At 45.6% G+C, this 19,775-nt stretch overlaps 1 protein-coding gene across 3 annotated transcripts; it reads right to left on the bottom strand.

Moving 5' to 3' along the window:
- Nucleotides 1–391: 391 nt before the first annotated feature.
- On the bottom strand, nucleotides 392–19,302 carry FXR2 (FMR1 autosomal homolog 2). Of its 3 annotated transcripts, none has more exons than XM_036451961.2 (17): nucleotides 18,841–19,300; nucleotides 10,303–10,355; nucleotides 9,848–9,941; nucleotides 9,367–9,438; nucleotides 9,104–9,252; nucleotides 8,530–8,623; nucleotides 7,443–7,559; nucleotides 4,428–4,598; nucleotides 4,152–4,230; nucleotides 3,731–3,840; nucleotides 3,260–3,346; nucleotides 2,733–2,952; nucleotides 2,354–2,545; nucleotides 2,064–2,264; nucleotides 1,883–1,978; nucleotides 1,627–1,730; nucleotides 392–1,082 (listed from the first exon to the last, which is right to left on the bottom strand). In XM_036451961.2, the coding sequence occupies exons 1-17, from the start codon at nucleotides 18,919–18,921 to the stop codon at nucleotides 987–989; spliced, it is 2,016 nt and encodes a 671-aa protein (XP_036307854.1). In that variant the 5' UTR covers nucleotides 18,922–19,300; the 3' UTR covers nucleotides 392–986. The 3 variants fall into 3 exon arrangements, with proteins under 3 accessions (XP_036307854.1, XP_036307860.1, XP_036307856.1); XM_036451963.2 differs by having other exon boundaries at nucleotides 1,050–1,325; nucleotides 1,552–1,730; nucleotides 18,841–19,302; XM_036451967.2 differs by lacking the exon at nucleotides 9,848–9,941 and having other exon boundaries at nucleotides 18,841–18,903.
- Nucleotides 19,303–19,775: the final 473 nt, after the last annotated feature.

Below are 19,775 nucleotides of genomic sequence, written 5' to 3'. Positions count from 1 at the left end.
CTGGACATCTAGGTCTCACTCAGCCCAAGACTCAGCCCAAGCCCCAGGCCTCAGGTAATCCGATTAAGCAGTCTTGGCTCTTGGCTCCTAGCAGGAACAGTTCCAGCTTGGCCAGCCCTACCTAGCCAGCTGTGACTCAGGGTACAGGAGTGGCCCAGCTCCCTCCAGCAGCAAACTTGCGGGGAGGAGAGAAGCAGCAAGACACAAGCCACTCCTCACCCAGGAGGGTACCTGGGCCTAGGGAACCGAAGACTGCCCAGAATCCCCAAAGTAGACCATCTCTGGAACACGAGAGCCAGGTGCAGAGAAACAGAAGGCAAGGGCCGGGACCAGCTCAGTCTTAGGAAAACAGCGGACCAAACTGGCACAAGGAAGACACAAGAACCAGAGAGCTGTTTGGATTTTTTAATTCTCTTTTTAAATACTGTACAGTGAAAAATAAATACGCCTTCTCATCCACCAGATAAGGTTGGTCCCCCTTCCCCTGGGGGACCTTGTCACCCCTTCATACACACCCCTGGTTCTACTCCAAAACCTTCCCCATGCCTCCCACCCACTATACCCTTACTATCCCCGTCTTCCACAGTGATGAGGCCCCAGAAATCGGGGGTACAGGATGGTAGGAGGGATAGCAGGGGAACCCCCCTGAACTGTCAAATCTGGGTGGGTCAAGAAGCACCCCGCACCAACAGGCGGAGAATGGGGGTGTTCAGAGAGATTGGGGCATTAGAGGATAAAGGCACATCCAGTCTGATGGGGAAGGAGGCTCCCCTCACCCTGGGGTAGGGTGGACAAGAGGGAGGTGGGTATGACCCTGTTACACACCCTCCACTAGCTCCTGGAGGCTGGGGAGGGGACCCAAGCTTTTCTGCCACCCCCCTCCCCCCTAGATAAGAGCAGCTCCAGCGCAGGTCAGTCGGGCCTGTGAGGGCCATGGTGTTGGGCAGCAAGCGAGATGGAGAAGGGAGGGATGCAGGCTGGAGGTTTTATGAAACCCCATTCACCAAACTACCCAACTCCAGGGGAACAGAGAGCTCCCCATTCTCTGAGGGGCCCTTAGGAAGCTTGCTGACAGAGTCACCCTGAGGGGAAAGTGGGAAAGAATGGAGAGGAAGAAGTGGTCAGTAGAAATTCAGGTTACGACATTGTCTACCATCCTAGCCTGGCATCTGGTGACCCAGGGATTGGTCCTTAAACTAAGTCACTCTCATTGGGACCCATAAAATATGAACCAAACTTTGCTGGGAACTTCTTTCAAATTTTCCACTATTCTAAATATAGTCTAAATTCCACCAGACAGTCTTCTCTGCCATTTAGCAAGAGATTTCTTTGTACCCTAACTGGTTTTGCTCAGTGGATAGAGCATCAGTCTGTAGACTCAAGGGTCCCAGGTTTGATTCCGGTCAAGGGCATGTACCTTGGTTGCAGGCACATCCCCAGTAGGGGGTGTCCAGGAGGCTGCTGGTGTTTCTCATCGACCTTTCTAATTCTCTCCCTTTCCCTTCCTCTCTATAAAAGATAAATAAAATATACATATATTTTTAAAAAGATTTCTTTGTGAAATTTCTTGTGTCCCTTGCCCCTAAAGAACAAAGAAGGGGAGGAGAGTACATCTTGCTTGCCTACCTTCTTCTGTCCTGAAAGAGAGTCCTCTAAGGGTTTAGTGCGCTCCAGGGTTGGCCGCTGGCGGCTCTGAGACTCTGCTCGGGAGATATAGTCAGCCACAGTCACTGCGGAAGGCAGAGGACCGAGAGTTTCAGAAGGAACCCAGGTATCCAGCCCCTAGATACCCAATGAACCCCCGTCCCTGGTTATCATAGGGTAGGAGGCATCCCATTCTCTCAGCTCTAAGGAAGGATGCTGGTACCCCGTGTTAGCTGACCTGGTTGGCGATCTCCACTGACAGAACCATCAGTACGGTTACCGCGGTTACGGCGGCGGCGGCTCCTATTTCGTCGCTGAGGTTTGGATTCATCTTCTGTGAGACGGGAAAATTCAAATCATGCACCCAAACTCCCATCTCTCCGTTCTTGCCCAGCTCTACTTTTTAAACACCCCCTTACCCAGGCCATTTTCTGTCGTGCTGAGCCCATCAGACTCCAGGCCTCCGTCCATCACAGTCCTGTCTTCATCCGTGCGCCGGCGGCGGGAGCGGCGGCGCCTGGCACTCGCTGGGGGGGGCTCCCCAGGCTCTGAATCAATCGGAGGCTCTGGTTCCGAGGTGTCCAGGAGGCTGTAGGGATTACTGTCTGGATCCTTCAGCACTGGTTAGAAAAGGAAGAATTAGGAAGTCAGGTGCCCACTGACTTTCCCTTTGTCCTCCAGTCACCACCCAGCTGTCTGGCACTAGTACCTGAGCTAATAGACGAAGAGTTGTATCTCGAAGTAGGCCGGGGAGCAGGTGGAGGTCCCCTACCCCGGCCCCCCATTGGCCGCCTCCGGCTCTCTTCCCCCCGGGTCGGGGGATCTCCTGTCCCAGCTCGGAGAGGCTCTTCCCTCTTCTCAGACTCGGTCTCGGAAGCTGTAGATGGGTCTGAGCTGGGGCCTAAAGAACACAGGGAGCTTAATCAAGTCACTCCCCCCAATCCCAGGATCCATCACCGTCCCCAAACTGGAAGACTTCTCACTTCCCAGGCCCCCAGACCACTGTCACCTCCGTCACTCTTTCCACCCAGACCTCTGCCTCTCCTCACAAGCCCCGCTGTCGGCCCCCCTCTCCACAGCTTCCTTACCATAGGCAGGACCGCCCGTCCTCCGGCCCCGGCCCCGGCCCCCGTAGCTGCCCCCATAGGTCCGCGTGGTGTGCAGGGAGGAGGAGCTCTCATCCGTGGTGTATCCAGCTCTGTCACTGCCTCCGGTGCCCCTCCCGCTCCCAGGAGGGCGAAAGCCCAGCCCAATCTGCCGAAGCTGTTCATCAATTTGTAGCCTCTCTAAGCGAAGTTGCTCCACCTCCTGGTTGGGTAAAAAATGAAAGAAGATGTGGAAGAGGAAAAAGTACTAGATCAGTGAACAGTCTCCTTTCATGTTCTCTGCAACGACCATCCCTACGTAACTTTACTTTCAGGAATGTAAGAAGGAAGGCATTGGTTAAACAAAAAATATTATGAGATCCAACTCCACAGCCCCAAATTCCCACCCAGTGGTTTCTATATTCTACTCAGAGGGACAAACTGCGCACAACTCCTAACTTAATCCACCAGCAGTCTTCGCCCCCTTGCTAGACTCAGAGCTTCCTCTCCCAGGTTTCTAGCTTGTGTACCTGCAGGTAGGAGAGGTGATATTCCAGCAGAGCCTGAGCATTGCTGATATTCTCTCGAGTGCCAACAAATATGAAGGGAACCATTCCCTGGAGAATGGAGGGAAAGGCAGACGGATTAGGAGAGCCAACTGGAAGTATTAATTCTACCCTATCTCCCCTGGGAGCCCAACCAATGGGATCGTTGAGAGAGAGGGATGGAGGAAGGGAGGGAGGGAGGGAAGGAGAGAGACAGAAAGATGAATTTTGCTGTCCCACTTACTTATACATTCATTGGCCCAGAACCTTGGCATATGGGGATGACTCTTAACCAACTGAGCTACCTGGCCAGAGACCAACGTGATCTTTCTGGCTCTACATGGAGGGGACAACAAAATGCTCTACCCCCACTGGAAATCCTAGCACTCAGAGAACGGCTTTGTGAGCAATCCCATCTGCTTCTGGACACCAATCTCCAGGCATAGTTGTCCATACCTCCTCCCTGGGGTTCTTCTTGTCATTATCACCTTCTACTCGAACCCTCACCACACCAGATTTATCCACGATCTCCTGGATTACTTTTCCATTCTTTCCAATCACTTTGCCTGAATGGGTAAAGGACAATTTAGACCTTTTTTTTTAAGGAGAGAGTCAAAACAGTTAAGATAGTCATTCAGCTTCTATATGTAGATTTTATTATTCTACTGCATCTACTGTATCCTATTAAGTTTTTACAAGACAAAATATTACAATCCCTAGAAATCTGTTCTTCCATTTTTGTCATTCCTACTATAGATCATTCTGTCCTTGTGATACTAAAGTCCATAGGGAGGTGCCAAGCCCAGAATCACTTTAGAGAATTCCACTTCCGGCCCCCCACTGAATTCCCTTTTATATATACACACCCCCAACTCACCAACCAGGTTCCTAGGCACTTGCACAGAGTCCTCAGAAAACTCAAGATAGCTTCGGGCCTGTCGGCATGCCTCAGGAGTCTAAGAGGAGTGGGGAATCATTACTAAAACAGAGAACTTGGATCTCAAACAATAATCTTTCTGCCACTCTTTGTCTTTGAGAAAAGTAGCCACCAAAGTCAGAGAGGGAGCTCAACATGACTCCTGTTTCCTTTCTACTTCACCCTCTCCCCTCTGTATCCCTAAGAGATCTAGAAAACAGTTATTTTTTTGCTGACCTCCCCGTAGATGCGGAAAGTACAGGTTTCTTCACCCAACTCAATGGCAGTCACTCCAGGTACTTTTCGGGCCTGCTGGATGTTGGCACCATGAGTCCCAATTGCCAGTCCCATCAGGTCCTCTCGCACTGTGAACTCCTCTTGGAATGCTGCTGCCAACTGCTTACTGGTCTGAAAGGAAAAGGCACTGTAGGAATCATAGTGGCAGAGTCTCAGAATACCTGTCCCAGGCACCTGACGCTTTGCATAACTTCAATGAGAAAAAGAATGTGCAAGCAAACCAGAACCACCCCAAAGTCTGCTGCCATCAGAACCTGTGTGGAAAATTCAGGAACTTTAAATTCCACTCCTACCTTCCAAATACCAATGGCTTAGGGGAAAGGGGGGAAAATGAGGGCAGAGTTTGGGCTTGGAGGCACCAAAGATCTGGATTTAGCTATAGCACTGATCTGGTTATGTGATCCTAAACAAAACACACACGCTGTGCCTCCATTCTGCCATCTGCTAAATGATTACACCTGACCCACCCCATTCCCAGACAATCAAGTAAGACTGGTGAGAAAGAACTTTCCACAAAGTAAATGCAAGTATAAGGAACTATGAGTATTACTTTAGTCAAACTAATATCAATCTCCAAAACGAAACCTGGCAAGTTGAGCAGAAAGCAATAGGTAAAGAAAAGCATAAAAGGAGCCTATGGAACTCCGTACTGCTTCACTTCTTAACCGGTCCTTTGTGAGATTTCTGAGTACGAAGACAGGAGATTCTAGAAGAGAGAGTTTTAGGTAAAAAGTACCAAATAGGAAAGTATCTAAAGGGGACATTCCCAAATCACAATCCATGACTTCCTACTTCCAAAATAGATGAGTTTGAATTGTAGCAAGGATTTACACTAGGCAAGAAGAAAAGGCTGGATAAAATAACTAAGTTGGGTGTTCAAAATAACTTAGGGAGGAAGAGGAAAGAATCTAACTGGATTTATAAGTATCTTCTAGAGAAGTATACTAAGGTGTTGTATTATTTTATTATCCCTTATATATTTAATATTTTAATAATAATTTTTTAAAAACAAAACACAAGCCCTAGCCGATTAGGTGTGGCTCAAAAGATAGAGCATAGGCCTGTGGACTGAAGGGTCCCAGGTTCGATTCCGGTCAAGGGCACATGCCCGGGTTTCAGGCTCAATACCCAGTAAGGGGTGAGTAGGAAGCAACCCATCAGTGATTCTGTCTCATCACTGAAGCTTATCTCTCTCTCTCCACCCCCTCTCCCTTCCTCTCTACAATCAATAAAAAATATATTTAAAAAAACACACAAGAGCCAAAACAGGTTTGTCACAGTGGATAGAGCGTCGACCTGCGGACTGAAAGGTCCCAGGTTCGATTCCGGTCAAGGGCATATACATTGGTTGTGGGCACATCCCCGGTAGAGGGTGTGCAAGAGGCAGCTGATTGATGATTCTCATAGATGTTTCTAGCTCTCTATCCCTCTTCCTTCCTCTCTGTAGAAAATCAATAAAATATATTAAAATATATATATACATAAAAGAAAAATATATATATACATATTAAAAAAACAACAACACAAGATTTCTCAAAACCAAAAGCATGTCCCAATTCTTAAAACCTTGCACCTATGGTTAACTTAGCTATCTGGTACACTTTACCATACAGATCAATATAGCCAACTCCTAAAGGAGTTAAATATTCTACCTTTGTCACCAGGAAATGTATCCACTGAGAAATGAAGCAGATGTAGTTTTTATTATCAGGAGGCAATGGTGAATTTTTATTTACTTATTTTTTAGTATATTTTTATTGATTTTTAGAGAGAGAGAGGAAGGGAGAGGGAGAGGGAGCGACAGAAACACTGATGATGAGATAATCATTGATCGGCTGCCTCTTGCACACCCCCTTCTGGAGATCCAGCCTGTTACTCAGGCATGTGCCCTGACCAGGAATCAAACCAGCAACCTCTTGGTTCCTGGATCAATGCTCCATTGCTAAGCACCGACCAGGTGAGTTTTTAACTGCAGTCCCCTGAAGAGCATCCCTGGAGAAGTGAAGATTACCATGATCCAGAATTTGCACAGGCTCAGAGAAAAGCTTCCCAAAAAGACCAGTTTACTTGATAAATGGAAATGCATGTTCAAACATAAACACATACCCTACTCATTTAGAATGGAATAATACCTAAGAAAAGGAAATCTAACCATTGTAAGATGGTTAGATCTCAAATCTCAGAAATACAATGGAGGGCAAACGTTGGTTTGCAGTTGCAGTACAAATAATACGAATAAACTTTTGCAGTCACAACTGTAAACCTACTTTTGCCCACTCCTGTATTTTAGTCTAACCTCACTGTCACAAATGAAGATAAAAGTTCAGTAAAATAAAATGATTTGCCAAAGGTCAATTATTTGACAAAGCAAAACTTATGATCCCAAGTTTAGTTGTCTTTCCAGGGTACAAATGGTTCTCAAATATATCCTTCAAAGTGTTTTGGTTCTGAGACAAGTAGAAGAAAATGCCCCCCTGCTCTGATTGATGTTTTATGTGCTGTGCTTTCAAGTATTTCACTTAGTCAGAGTCCCATGGCTCAAAGAGTTTGTAAATAACTGTACTATAACATGATGGAGCTCTGCCATCTGGAGGCGTCTGGGATAAAATAGCAGATCAGGTATAATGGCCCACAAAGGCCTTCGTCTTTGTGTTCTATAAACATAAGAGCATGGGTAAAGGATGAGGCAAGAAGGGAAGACGCTAACATGCAAATTATCCCCGTGGGAGTTCAACCAACTAGGAGTTTGACCGCTTGCTATGACGTGCGCTAACCACCAGGGGGCGGCACGGAATGAAGGTAGGCCCCAGCCAGCAGTTGGCAGCTGGGAGAAGGCAGGCCCTAATCGGCCCTGATCACCGGCCAGGGCTAGGGACCCAACCTGTGCACAAACTTTGTGCACTGGGCCTCTCTAGTACCAATATAACAGCAATAAAGAGAAAAGCCAAAATCTACCTCTAGGTGTTTCGTAGCTTCTTCATTTCGAGACATGAGTAGCAGTTTAGTGCGCAGGCTTCGAAAATGCATATCACCCAGCAGGGATGCACGCTTCACAGGGGCTTCTGTGGTTGACTGAGAATAAATCAATGGACGTCATTAAAATTGACTCTGAAGCCAAGCCCTAGCTGGTTTGGTTCAGGGGATAGAGCGTCGGTCTGTGGACTGAAGGGTCCCAAGTTCAATCTGGTCAAGGGCACATGCCTGGGCTGCAGGCTCGATCCCCAGGAGGGGGCATGCAGAAGGCAGCCAATTAATGATTCTCTTTCATCATTGATGTTTCTATCTTTTTCCCTCTCCCTTCCTCTCTGAAATCATTAAAAATATATATCTTTTAAAAAATGACTTTGAATACACACTCGGGGAGAGCCAGCAACTGGGAATCAGGATGTCTGGTCTGTGGACAAGGGTGGGAGTTAAAAAATAAAGCTATGAAGAGGAAAATCATTGTCAATCTCACAAGGGCCTACTCTCTGGGTGCCTACGGGAAGAGATTTTAGGCAGCAGACACAGGTGAAAACTGTACAGTCTACTTTTTAGTCTAAATATACGAGAGGGTTCCAGCCTAGACTGCAATATAAAGACCAGGTTAAAAATAAAATTCACCCTTGCCAGTTTGGCTCAGTGGATAAAGCATCAGCCTTCGGACCCAAGGGTCTCAGGTTCGATTGCAGTCAAGGAAGGGCACGTACCTCAGTTGCTGGCTCCTCCCTGATTCAGGCCCTGGTTGGGGACATGCAGGAGGCAACCAATCCATGTGTTTCTCTCACATTAATATTTCTTTGTCTTTCCCTCTTTCTCCTGCTCTCTCTAAAAGTCAATGGAAAAATATTCCCTGGTGAGGATTAAAAAATAAATAAAAAGTTCAAGGTCTGACATAAGGAACACTAAGGAAAGGTAGGGCTATCTGGGCCCACAGAGGCCAGGAGCAATCAAGTCCTCTCTGACAAATAAATATAAGCACATTGTAGCTCTTCCATTTCTACAAAGAAGTTAAAACGGGAAAAGGAAAAACTGCTGGAAGGGTTTACATAAATAAACTCACCAGGATGAAAAGCTCACTATTTGTGATGTTGAGAAAGATGCAGTTCGCTCCCAATGCTTTCTTAAACTCTTTATGAACATTTTCATTGGAACAGCTGCAGAGAAATATAAAAGTGTTCAGAGGGCAGAGTGTAGAGTGCAGGTAAAGGTCAGGGAAGCCCTGGTTGGTGTGTTCAATGGTTAGAATACATCAAAGAGTCAGGGGTTTGTTTCCCAGTCAAGGGCATATACCTAGGTTGCAGGTTCATCCCCAGCCACATTCGGGGCATGGGAAGGAGGCAACTAATCATTGTGTCTTGTTTCTCTCCCGCCTCCCCACCCCACCCCTTCACTGTCTCTAAAAAATAAAATAAAATAAAATAAAAAAATCAATGGAAAAAGTATCCTCAGGTGAGGATTAAAAAAAGGGGTGGGGCATTTCAAGGGATAAAGAAAAATAAGAACTGGGAGCAAGAAGGGTTCTTGAGGACCAAGGGAACAATAGACAAGACTGAAACTGGGAGAAATAAGGGCAGAAATGAGGGCTGTAAAGAGGGCCTGAGCCCAACACTACTCCCTACATCCCTAACACTTACGCTTCTCTTAGATCCTCAGGAACAGCCATGGTAACCTTGAAGAAGCTGCCTTTGGTTGCAAGGGGATTGGGATTAACTGGCCGAAGCCGTTCCAGGGTTACAATCTCGTTGTAGGTGGCATCACAGGCAGCATATTCAATGACATAGAACTGACCAAAGGAAAGAAAGGAGAAGCTGTTGGATGACCTGAGTTTCTACCTCCCGCCTTTCTATAACTAAATATTTGTTTCAGTCATTCTCCAAAGGCCTTCACAATCACTTACATCTCCCTTCATCATCCGCACCCGGGCCAACCACCAGCCACAAGGCTCTTGCTCATTGGCTCGAGAATAAACCTGAAGGGAAGATAAAAATAAAAAAAGATACTGAAGACTATCCAAAAACATCAAGAACAGGATAAGCATTAAAATACTTGGGAGGTATCCTTAAACCGAGATAAAAGAAACTGGAGGAAGGAGCTGCTAATTAGAAATCAGAGAGCATTAGAATTTATATGCTGCTATAATAAATGAAAGGTAAATAATCCTCTGCAACTAGGAGACTCCCTGAAAGTTTGATCACAACAGAGATGGGCAGGGAACTGCTGCATTTCACTTGTCTATCGACTACCTGGCTGGAAGTAGTAGCTTAGCTTGGGGAATAAGGAGAGTGAACCAACCAGAAAGGAGCCTAGGATATGATCAGGGTAAGGGAGAGGCAGTGAGAAAAAGGAAATTTCAAAAGGGTGGACTCCATGGACCTTACCTCCACCTCATCCCCTTCTGTGATCTCCTTATTATAGTCAGCTGGAGGTGGTAGCCGCACATCCCCAAAAGGAATTTGTCTCTCACTCTGCCAGCTGCAAATGAAACGGTGAAACAAAAGCTATTCAGGCTCATGTGGTTGCCCATTTTTTCAGGATTAGGTTATCACCTCAAATCGCTGGCCAATTTCTACCTTCCCTGGTGATGAGAGGCTGAACCCAGGCCTTGCTCATATGGTTATTTTCCATCTCTTGCTACCAACTAAATACTGGGTCAAATACTCCCCTACCTCACTGAACTTTAGCCCTTTCCTCTCATGCGATCCATATAAAATTGCCCACCTAAACCCTTGGCTTTCCCCTACCTATTACATGCATCATGGGATTCAGCCACCCTCTCTTCTCCATGCTCCTTCTAGAACCTAATATACTAGATTCTCTATTCCCAAGGTCTTACTTGTTTTCAAAGAAGATGGTGACAGAGTCTTCATGGACATCCTTCACAAAGCCCTAGAATAAATTTTAAAACAAAGTTAAAAAAAGAGAATAACAATTTACCACCATCTTAGCCATTAAGGGAACAGAGACATTCAGAGGCCCTTAAAAATATAGTTTTAGGTGAGGACACAAGCAATCTAAAGATAGGGCCAGAAAAAAGCTGTACTGGAAAAAGAATATGAATATTGAGATAGAGATAAAGAAGTGATATCTACATGGAAAGAGATGTGGCAAAATCCACAAATAAGATGAGACAGAAAGTAGAGGGAGGCAAATCACTTGCATCAAAACAGCCTGGAAGCCCTAGCTGGTTTGGCTCAGTGGATAGCGCATCAGCGGTTCAATTCTGGTAGGTAAAGTGCTTGGATGCAGGCTCCTCCCCAACCTGGGCCCTGGTTGGGGCATGTGCAGGAGGCAACCAATTGATGTGTTTCTCTCACATTTATATTTGTCTTTTCTTTTCTTTTTCTTTTAATATTTTTTTTATTATTGATTTTTTTTCAGAGAGGAAGGGAGAGGGATAGAAAGCTAGAAACAAAAACAAACAAACAAAACAAAACAAAACAAAGCTAGAAACATCGATGAGAAAAACATCAACCAGCTGCCTCCTGCACACCCCTGACTGTGGATGTGCTGGCAACCAATGTACATGCTCTTAACTGGAATCGAACCTGGGACCATCCAGTCCGTAGAATGACGCTCTATCCACTGACCCAAACAGGTTTTGGCTGTTTGTCTTTTTCTCTCTCTTCCACTCTGCCTAAAAATCAATAGAAAAATATCCTCAGGTAAGGATAAACAAAAACTAGCCTGGAAACTGGTGGTCTACTATGGCTCCCACAGGGGACTTCCTATCTGTCTGATTTCTGCTATGCTGCGTAGCTTGCCAGAATTCAATTAAAATACCAACAACATTCAGCAAGGCTAAGAATATCCCGTGAGACAGCATGAGGCCGTTCTGAAACACCTAGAGGACATCAGGCTCTGCCAAGGAAAGAGAAGGGGCTAGCTCCTCAGTACAGCAAGAGGCCTGAGCAAACTTGGTGCCTTGATGTCTGGGGTCCTAAGAGAATAAAGAGAACACTTAAAAAGTTAAAAATGATAAACACAATTTACAGAAGAAAAAATTAGAACTTAAGAGATGTGAGATTTCTGAATGCTAGACTGTAATACTGCTAACCATTAGAAAAGGATAATAAAATTTGTAGAAGACCCCAATCTTGCGATCACAATAAGGGAGAACAGGGATGAGTAAATAGCTGGTCTACCTCCTACTTTCTATGTCCTCACTGCAGAAGCCAAAGCTATGTGTCTGATCCTATGCTCCCAATTTTTCTACCTTCCTATTTTCACATACTCAAAATTAAGGACTTAATTTTTATAAAGTCCAATTCATCAATTTTTAAGACTGAGCTTTTGATTTTATATCTACGAAATCTTTGTCTAATCCAAGGCCACAAAGGTATATATGTCTTCTAGAAGTTTTATAGTTTTTATTTTACATTTACATTTACATATATATTTTATTGATTTTTTTACAGAGAAGAAGGGAGAGGGATAGAGAGTTAGAAACATTGATGAGAAACATCAGCTGCCTCCTGCTGGGGATGTGCCTGCAACCAAGATACATGCCCTTGACCAGAATTGAACCCGGGACCACCCCAGTCCGCAGGCTGATGCTCTATCCACTGAGCCAAACCAGTTTTGGCTCTATCATCTATTTGAGTTAAATATTGTATATGATGCAAGATAATTAATAACAAAATTCATTTTTTTACTTATAGATATCCAGTTGTTTAAAAAACTATCTTTTCTATAGTGAATTGCCTTTAACTTCTGTAAAAAAAATCAGGAAATGTGCCCTGGCCAGTATGGCTCAGTTGGTTGACCATCACTTCATGCACTGAAACTCACTGGTTCAATTCCCAGTCAGGCATATGTCCAGGCTGCAGTTTGGATTCCCAGTACAGAGCAAACAGGAGGCAAATCAATGTTTTTCACATTGATGTTTCTCTCTCTAAACTCATTAAATAAAAAAAAAAAATTAGGAAATACAATTAATGTATGTCAGAAAGTAGATGAGTGATTGGTGGAAGACTTATGGGAGTGATAGGAAATGTTCATTAGCTTGATTCTAGAAATGGTTTTATATCTATCTATGTATCAATACACACACACACACACACACACACACACTAAAACCTAACAAATTTTATACTTTAAAAATATGTACTTCAGCCGAAACTGGTTTGGCTCAGTGGATAGAGCGTCGGTCTGCGGACTGAAAGGTCCCGGGTTTGATTCCAGTCAAGGGCATGTACCTTGATTGCGGGCACATCCCTGGTAGGGACTGTGCAAGAGGCAACTGGTCGATGTTTCTCTCTCATCAACGTTTCTAGCTCCCTCTATCTCTCTCCCTTCCTCTCTGTAAAAAATCAATAAAAATATATTTTAAAAAAAATATGTACTTCACTGTATGCCAATTATATCTCAATAGCAGCTAAAAAAATTAGAGATTTCAGCCCAGCTGGACTGGCTCAGTTGATTGAGGGCGCACTGAAAGGTTGCCGGTTTTATTCCTGGTTGGGGCATGTGCATGGGTTGCAGGTTTGATCATCGGTCTGGGAGTATACAGAAAGCAGCTGATTGATGCCTGCCTGCCCCTCCCTCCCTCCCTTCCTCCCTCTCTCTTTCTCTCTCTCTCTCTCTCTCTCATCCTCTTCCTCTTCCCACCGCCCCTTCCACTCTCTCTGTCTTCAGGTAAGGATTTAAAAAAAAATTTAGGGGGTTCCAGCTTTGGTGTGACTCAGTGTTATCCATTCACTGAAAGGACCCAGGTTCAATTCCCAGTCAAGGCACATACCCAGGTTTCAGGCTGATCAATGTTTCTCTCTCAAGTCAATGTTTTCCTTTCTTTCTCTCTCTGAAATCAATGAAATCATTGAAATCTAAGGATTAAAAAATATTTTTTTCTTAATAAGGAGGTTCAAAAGCTATTCCTGAACTTTGCAGCTAGGGATAAAAGATTATGAGAGAAAACACCAAAGGCACACATTATATCACTCCCACTTCACAGAATTGGTCATCATAAACACTTATTATATTGCTGTTTCTTTCTTTTTAAAAAAATATATATTTTATTGATTTTGTACAGAGAGGAAAAAGAGGGATAGAGAGTTAGAAACATCGATGAGAGAGAGTCATCGATCAGCTGCCTCTTGCACACCCCTTACTGGGGATATGCCTGCAACCAAGGTACATGCCCTTGACCAGAATCGAACCCAGGTCCTTCAGTCCCCAAGCAGACGCTCTATCCATTGAGCCAAACCGGTTTTGGCTGCTGTTTCTTTATGGTGGGAAAATCTTAACCTAAATTGCCCCCTCTGCCCCCAGGGATTGAGTCCTCAACCCAGGCACATGCCTTAACCAGGAATCGAACTGGTGATCTCTTGGTTCCTGGGTCAACACTCAACCGCTGAGCCACACCTGTGGGGCTAAATTTTATTCTTTTTTTTTTTTTTTTTTAATATATTTTTATTGATTTTACACGAAGAGGAATTGAGAGGGACAGAGAGTTAGAAACATCGATGAGAATCAGCTGCCTCTTGCACACCCCCTACTGGGGATGTGCCCGCAACCAAGGTACATGCCCTTGCCTGGAATCGAACTCGGGACCTTTCAGTCCGCAGGCCGATGCTCTATGCACTGAGCCAAACCGGTCCTGGCTAAATTTTATTCTTGATATAAGCCATCTTTCTCTTCTTTCAGATTGGATCTTAGTTTGGGACCTTACTACTGCCCAAGGCAATAGCACTCCTGGTACTATCTGGCCCCTTCCTTATCCATGCTTTAACCTTCTCTGCCATTCCCTTCCCCAGAAACGTCTTTTCTACTCTTCATTCAGCTCCATCAATGCCCACTCCTACTATTCCCCATTCAAGTCTTCTGAAGCATTTTTATTCCTACTTGCCTGAGTCCCTCTTCCTTTTCAGTTCTTTTCTTAGCTCCTTAAGTTTCCTCCTCTGTCATCCACTAAAAAAAATTTTTTTTAAAATATTGTATTCCTCTCTAACCGGTATGGCTCAATGGATAGTGTCGAACTGTGGACTGAAGGGTCCTGGGTTCAATTAAAGTCAAGGGCACATGCCTGCACCTTAACCGGTTTGGCTCAGTGAATAGAGCGTCAGCCTACAGACTGAAAGGTCCCAGGTTGGATTCTAGTCAAGGGCATGTACCTTGGTTGCAGGCACATCCCCAATAGGATGTGTGCAGGAGGCAGCTGATCGATGTTTCTCTCCCATCGATGTTTCTTCTGACTCTCTCTCTCTCTCCCTTCCTCTCTGTAAAAAATCAATAGAATATATTTTTAAAGAAACAAAAACATTTTAGGGTTAAAAGAAGTGAAAGAGATAGAAGAAAATTACTTGCCTACCTCTTTTGTAAAGAGATAACCACTTCTAGATAAAACTATTCACAAAGTATATGCCTAAAATTCTAACCCAATTCTTCTCCAACATATCAGAGTTAACCCTCAGGTGGAAGTAACAATGACACCCTGGTTTTTCTAGCTACCATGATCCCCAAAGCAGAAATGTAGAACTCAGAATGGAGTTTTCCCTCACACTCTCAGCAATTCAACCAAATGTCATTTACTCTATTTCCAGAGTCTTTTTCCTTCAAACATTCTCCAAGTTTTTACCTTAACTCCATTCATATTTCATTCCAGTCTCTGCTCCTTAATTCCACCAACATATCCTAGTTTTTTCCTCCAAATATACTAGTGGCAGAGAGTCAGATCCCAGTTCTGCTTAATGCATGCTCATTGGGAAGATAAGCAGGTGAGTCTCCAAAGGATGACTCAATTTGGTGGCTATAGCATATCCTGGCTTTGGTTTATAGGGCCTAGGTCTAGTCAGAAGGAAGAGCCCTAAGTTCTTAGGTACTTTAGTTTCCTCAACATCTAAAAGATGAAATTGAGCTTGCCTTCAACCTATCTTCTAGTCCTGGGCTCTCAAAAGAGAGGGAGTTCTAGCAGAAAATCAGTAAGGGTCTGGGTAAAAACCATGTGTTGAAACTGAGAAAAGAATGGGAATTAGGATTTCCAGGCAAGCAAGGTCTGAAAAGTTGGATTGTGCCCTGGAAGGTGAACAGATATTTGTTTAGAACAGTATAACTGAAAGAGTAAAATACATTAAATTCTGACAGAAAAGAACTGACAAAAACAACTTAGATCCCAAACCTGACATTTGCAGTTCTCTCACGGTAGATCAAAAATAGTACCAAATTCTGAGAGGAGAAAAGGACCTTCCCAATTTACAGTTCCAGAAGCAATATACACACTCCTTGACCCACACACTAAAGTGTGCTGAGTCATGAATATTAAATCAGAAGCAAGGTCAGAATGGGTAAGTATATGACACTGAAAACTGAAGAAAAATTAGTCTGAATTTGGGGATTTTTTTTTTTTTTTTTTTATAACTAAGTCATGGGGCAGAAAATTCTAAAGTGGCCAGAATAAAAAATCTGCATTACCTGGCTTTAGCTCAACTACAATCTCTACTCCCTGATTCAAGGTATCCTGTCCCCCAATTCACCCAAGTCTATCATTGCCATAACCACCAAGAGAAAAGGGAAAGATTCAGAAAAGAGATTTTCTGCTGGGTACATATGTAGACAGGGAAACATCCCTTTCCTAGTTGTCTCACAGTTCATTTGAACTAGATACCAATCTTTCCCAGCTGTGCTTGGCTCCCATGCTTCCTAGAACAAAAGCAAACATCTTATCTTGATCTCAGACTCAATTTAAGAATCTAAGGATCTGGAGGTGGGAAAGACCTAGGAAAGAGGACAAGATACTGGGTGAAATAGGGCTAAAATCTCATGAGGAAAGTTAGTTTAACAAAAGTAATGCAAGTTTTGGGGAAAAGAATGAGACAAATATACTCTCAAAATCAGAAAGGAATTAAGAGATTTTTCCAAAGAAAACAGAAATGCTATGGAGGCAGCCTAGAAGAAAAAGTCCCATGAGTTAGAAAGAATGCAGAAAAAAATGACAGAAGAGCTCAGTTGGGAGCTTCCTTCAGACATTGAATAAGGTGGCTCCTGAGGATTATAAAGAAATATAGAAATATCAGAATAAAAAGGCAAAGACAAAGAGAGAATAAGACAGATAAATATGAGTACACACAGGCACTGAATATAAAGAAATATGCCCTGGCTGGTGTAGCAACTAAAGGTTGCTGATTCGATTCCGGTCATAGCACATGCCCAGGATGCAGGCTCGATCCTGTGAGAGATGTGCAGGAGGCAGCCAATCAATGTTTCACTCTCCCATCAATATTTCTCTCTCCCTCTCCCTTCCTCTCTCTCATAATCAATTTTTTTAAATCTTTTTTTTTTTTTAAGAAGAGGTTTTACTTTTTATTTATTATTATTTTTTAAATATATTTTATTGATTTTACACAGAGAGGAATTGAGAGGGATAGAGAGTTAGAAACGTCAATGAGAGAGAGACATCGACCAGCTGCCTCTTGCACATCCCCTACTGGGGATGTGCCTGCAACCAAGGTACATGCCCTTGACCGGAATCGAACCCGGGACCTTTCAGTCCGCAGACTGACGCTCTATCCACTGAGCCAAACCGGTTTCGGCAATATTTTTAAATCTTAAAGAAATCTGGTGAGGGTAGTAAGAGAGAAACAGATAGCATTTGGAGTAAAAAATGACTACGCAGAACTTATCAAAACTGGGATAGAAACCTTTCATTCCAAGGGCAAATAGGAGACCCTTTCCATGATAAGACTTCACAGGGAAGGAGTTGGAGAAAGTCATTTCCAAGGATATGAAGGTGGAGAGTTCTATTATGGGATGAAGGTTTAAGGGGAAGTGAAGGAAATGCAGCTCTTCACAAGTGATGTTATCAGGAGCTATCTCTGCTCTTGCTCCTCAGGGTAAAATAAAAGAATAAGATGGGAATCAAAGTCTGAGCTTAGCCGAAACCGGTTTGGCTCAGTGGATAGAGCGTAGGTCTGCAGACTGAAAGGTCCCAGGTTCAATTCAGGTCAAGGGCATGTACATTGGTTGTGGGCACATCCCCAATAGGGGGTGTGCAAGAGGCAGCTGGTCAATGTTTCTATCCCTCTCCTTTCCTCTCTGTAAAAAAATCAATAAAACATATTGGGGGGGGTGGGGGGGGGAGTCTAAGCATAATTCCAAGCATAAAATCCAAAAAGTTTCAAAACAATAAGTCACACAAAGAAAAATTCCTGAGATAAAAAGAGTCTGGCTTAATCTAAAAGAGTGAAAAAAATGTCCTAGAAAGTGGATTCAGGACAAAGGTGGTAGTGAAAGAAGTTCTAAAGAACCAAATCCTGGGCAAGGGCAAGGTAGTCCCCTTCTTCAAAAACAGCTGTATCAGCCCGGCCAGCATGGCTCAGTGTTTGAGCATTCACCTACGAACAGGAGGTTACCGTTAGGATTCCCCGTCAAGGCACATGCCCAGGTTGCAGGCTTCATCCCCAGTGGTGCATGTGCAGGAGGCAATCAATCAATGATTCTCTCTCATCATTGATGTTTCATCCCTCTCCTTCTCCCTTCCTCTCTGAAATCAATAAAAATAAATTATTTTTTGAAAAAAAGACTACATCAGATTCCCAAATTGGGAGAGTTGGCCATCATTCTTCTAGAAGTGGATAAGATCAACAGAATCCTCATGAATCCCCCCTTCTCCTTTACAGATCTTAAATATAAAACTTACATTCCTCAAGATGAAGAGACTTAAATGTACCTGAGAGATCAAAGTGAGATGATAAAGACAAATCCATCCTTAGCTTAGAATGACAGACCGGCTAGCTTTAGGATAAAGGGGTGGGGTGGGGTGGCTGTCTGGCGAAAAGATGCCACCTTCTGGCTAAGAGGCAACTTGACTTGGTACAATCCACAGTTCCTGAGGTCAAAGATACCAAATGTCACAGACTTTGACAATTTATCCTTGGGTCGGGAGGAACAGAAATACAAGATGAAAGAGGGGGTGCCTCCCAGCGCCAGCAGGTAAAGGCCTCTGGAGGAGGGGAAACGGATATAATGTGGAACGGCCTTCCCAGGGGGGTTACAGAAAAAGAATAAAGAGAATTCTCCATGTGCTTGGAGTGTGTGGGGGGAAATGTGATTAAAGTCTAAGACGTGTCTTCTACCAGGAAACAGAAAAAGTCCGTAAGTGCTGGGTACATGGGGTCTGGGGAGGATGGGAGGGCTAATCCGAGCACAATTATGTCCTCGTGTTCCTTTTCTCTGAGGTGGGGGAAAAGCAGGTGCAATAGAACGGCCCAAAACAAGAGGATGGGGATAAAGTTCCAGAGGTCCCCCCGGGAGGGCTGCGATGGGAGCGCGGTCTGAGGTTCTACGGACTGAGCGCCGGAAGCTCGCTCCCGCCCCCTCCGCCCGCTCAGGCCGGGGGCGGGGGCCGAGGAGGGGGTCCCGGGCCGGTGCGCCGCCTCACCTTGTAGAAGGCCCCGTTGGAGCCGCGCACCTCGACGGGCAGTCCCGGTTCCACGTCTCCCCCAGAGGCCAGGCTGCCCATGGCGCCGCCGCCGCCGCCGCCTCCGACTCCCCCGACGGCGGCTGCAGCGGCGGTCTGAGTGCGGGCCGGGCCGGGCCCCCGGCGTTTCCCCGGAGGAGGAGCCGGAGGGGGAGCCGCGGGGGGCGGGAGCCGGGCCGGCCCCACGGCCGCCCTGCCACAGCCAACGAGCAGGGGGCCGGGGCCCGGCCGCTCCCGGTCCGCCGCCACCGCCTTGGTCTCCGCCACCGTGAGAGAGACGGCCGCCGCCGCCGCTGCCTTCGTCACCTCAGCTTCCGCCCGCCGCCACCCCCGCTGCTGCCTCGGTCGCGGGACCCGCTGCTGCCGCTGCCGCTCCACGGCCTCCACCTCCCCCTGCCGCCGCCGCCCACTGCGCAGGCGCGCGGGGCACCCGCCCGCCGCGCGCGGGGCCCAGAGGGCTACTGCGCAGGCGCCGAGGCCGGCGACTCAGCTAGCGTTCCCCAGCGCCTCAGAGACACCTCACTCCCTGCGGCTCTCGCACGCCCCCTGGCGGCCCCTCACTTGCGCTTGCGCAGAAGGAGATTGGCGGTCTTTCTTCGCCACCCCACCACTCGGACACCCCCATATCTTCCTTTCCCCGCCCCACAACACGGAGAACTAGCCAATCACTGGGAGGGAGGGGCCACGCTCGCTCAATTGGATTGGATTTCCGCTGCTCTGGCCAGACCACACCTTCTTCCCTGTGAGCTCCAACAGGCAGGCTTGGATGTATTAGGGATGCGCATGCGTTGGAGTGGCTGCTTGGTCACTTTCCCCACCTTTGTCTGCCTGGGTGCGCACGCTCCAAAGAAAAAAAAAAAGAAAAAAAAAAAAGAGGAGGAATCGAAAAGCAAAAA

This window comes from Pipistrellus kuhlii, unplaced genomic scaffold (genome assembly GCF_014108245.1).
Source record: "Pipistrellus kuhlii isolate mPipKuh1 unplaced genomic scaffold, mPipKuh1.p scaffold_m20_p_23, whole genome shotgun sequence".
In the NCBI taxonomy this organism is placed as follows: Eukaryota; Metazoa; Chordata; class Mammalia; order Chiroptera; family Vespertilionidae; genus Pipistrellus; species Pipistrellus kuhlii.
This window is presented reverse-complemented; position numbering and strand designations above follow the sequence as displayed.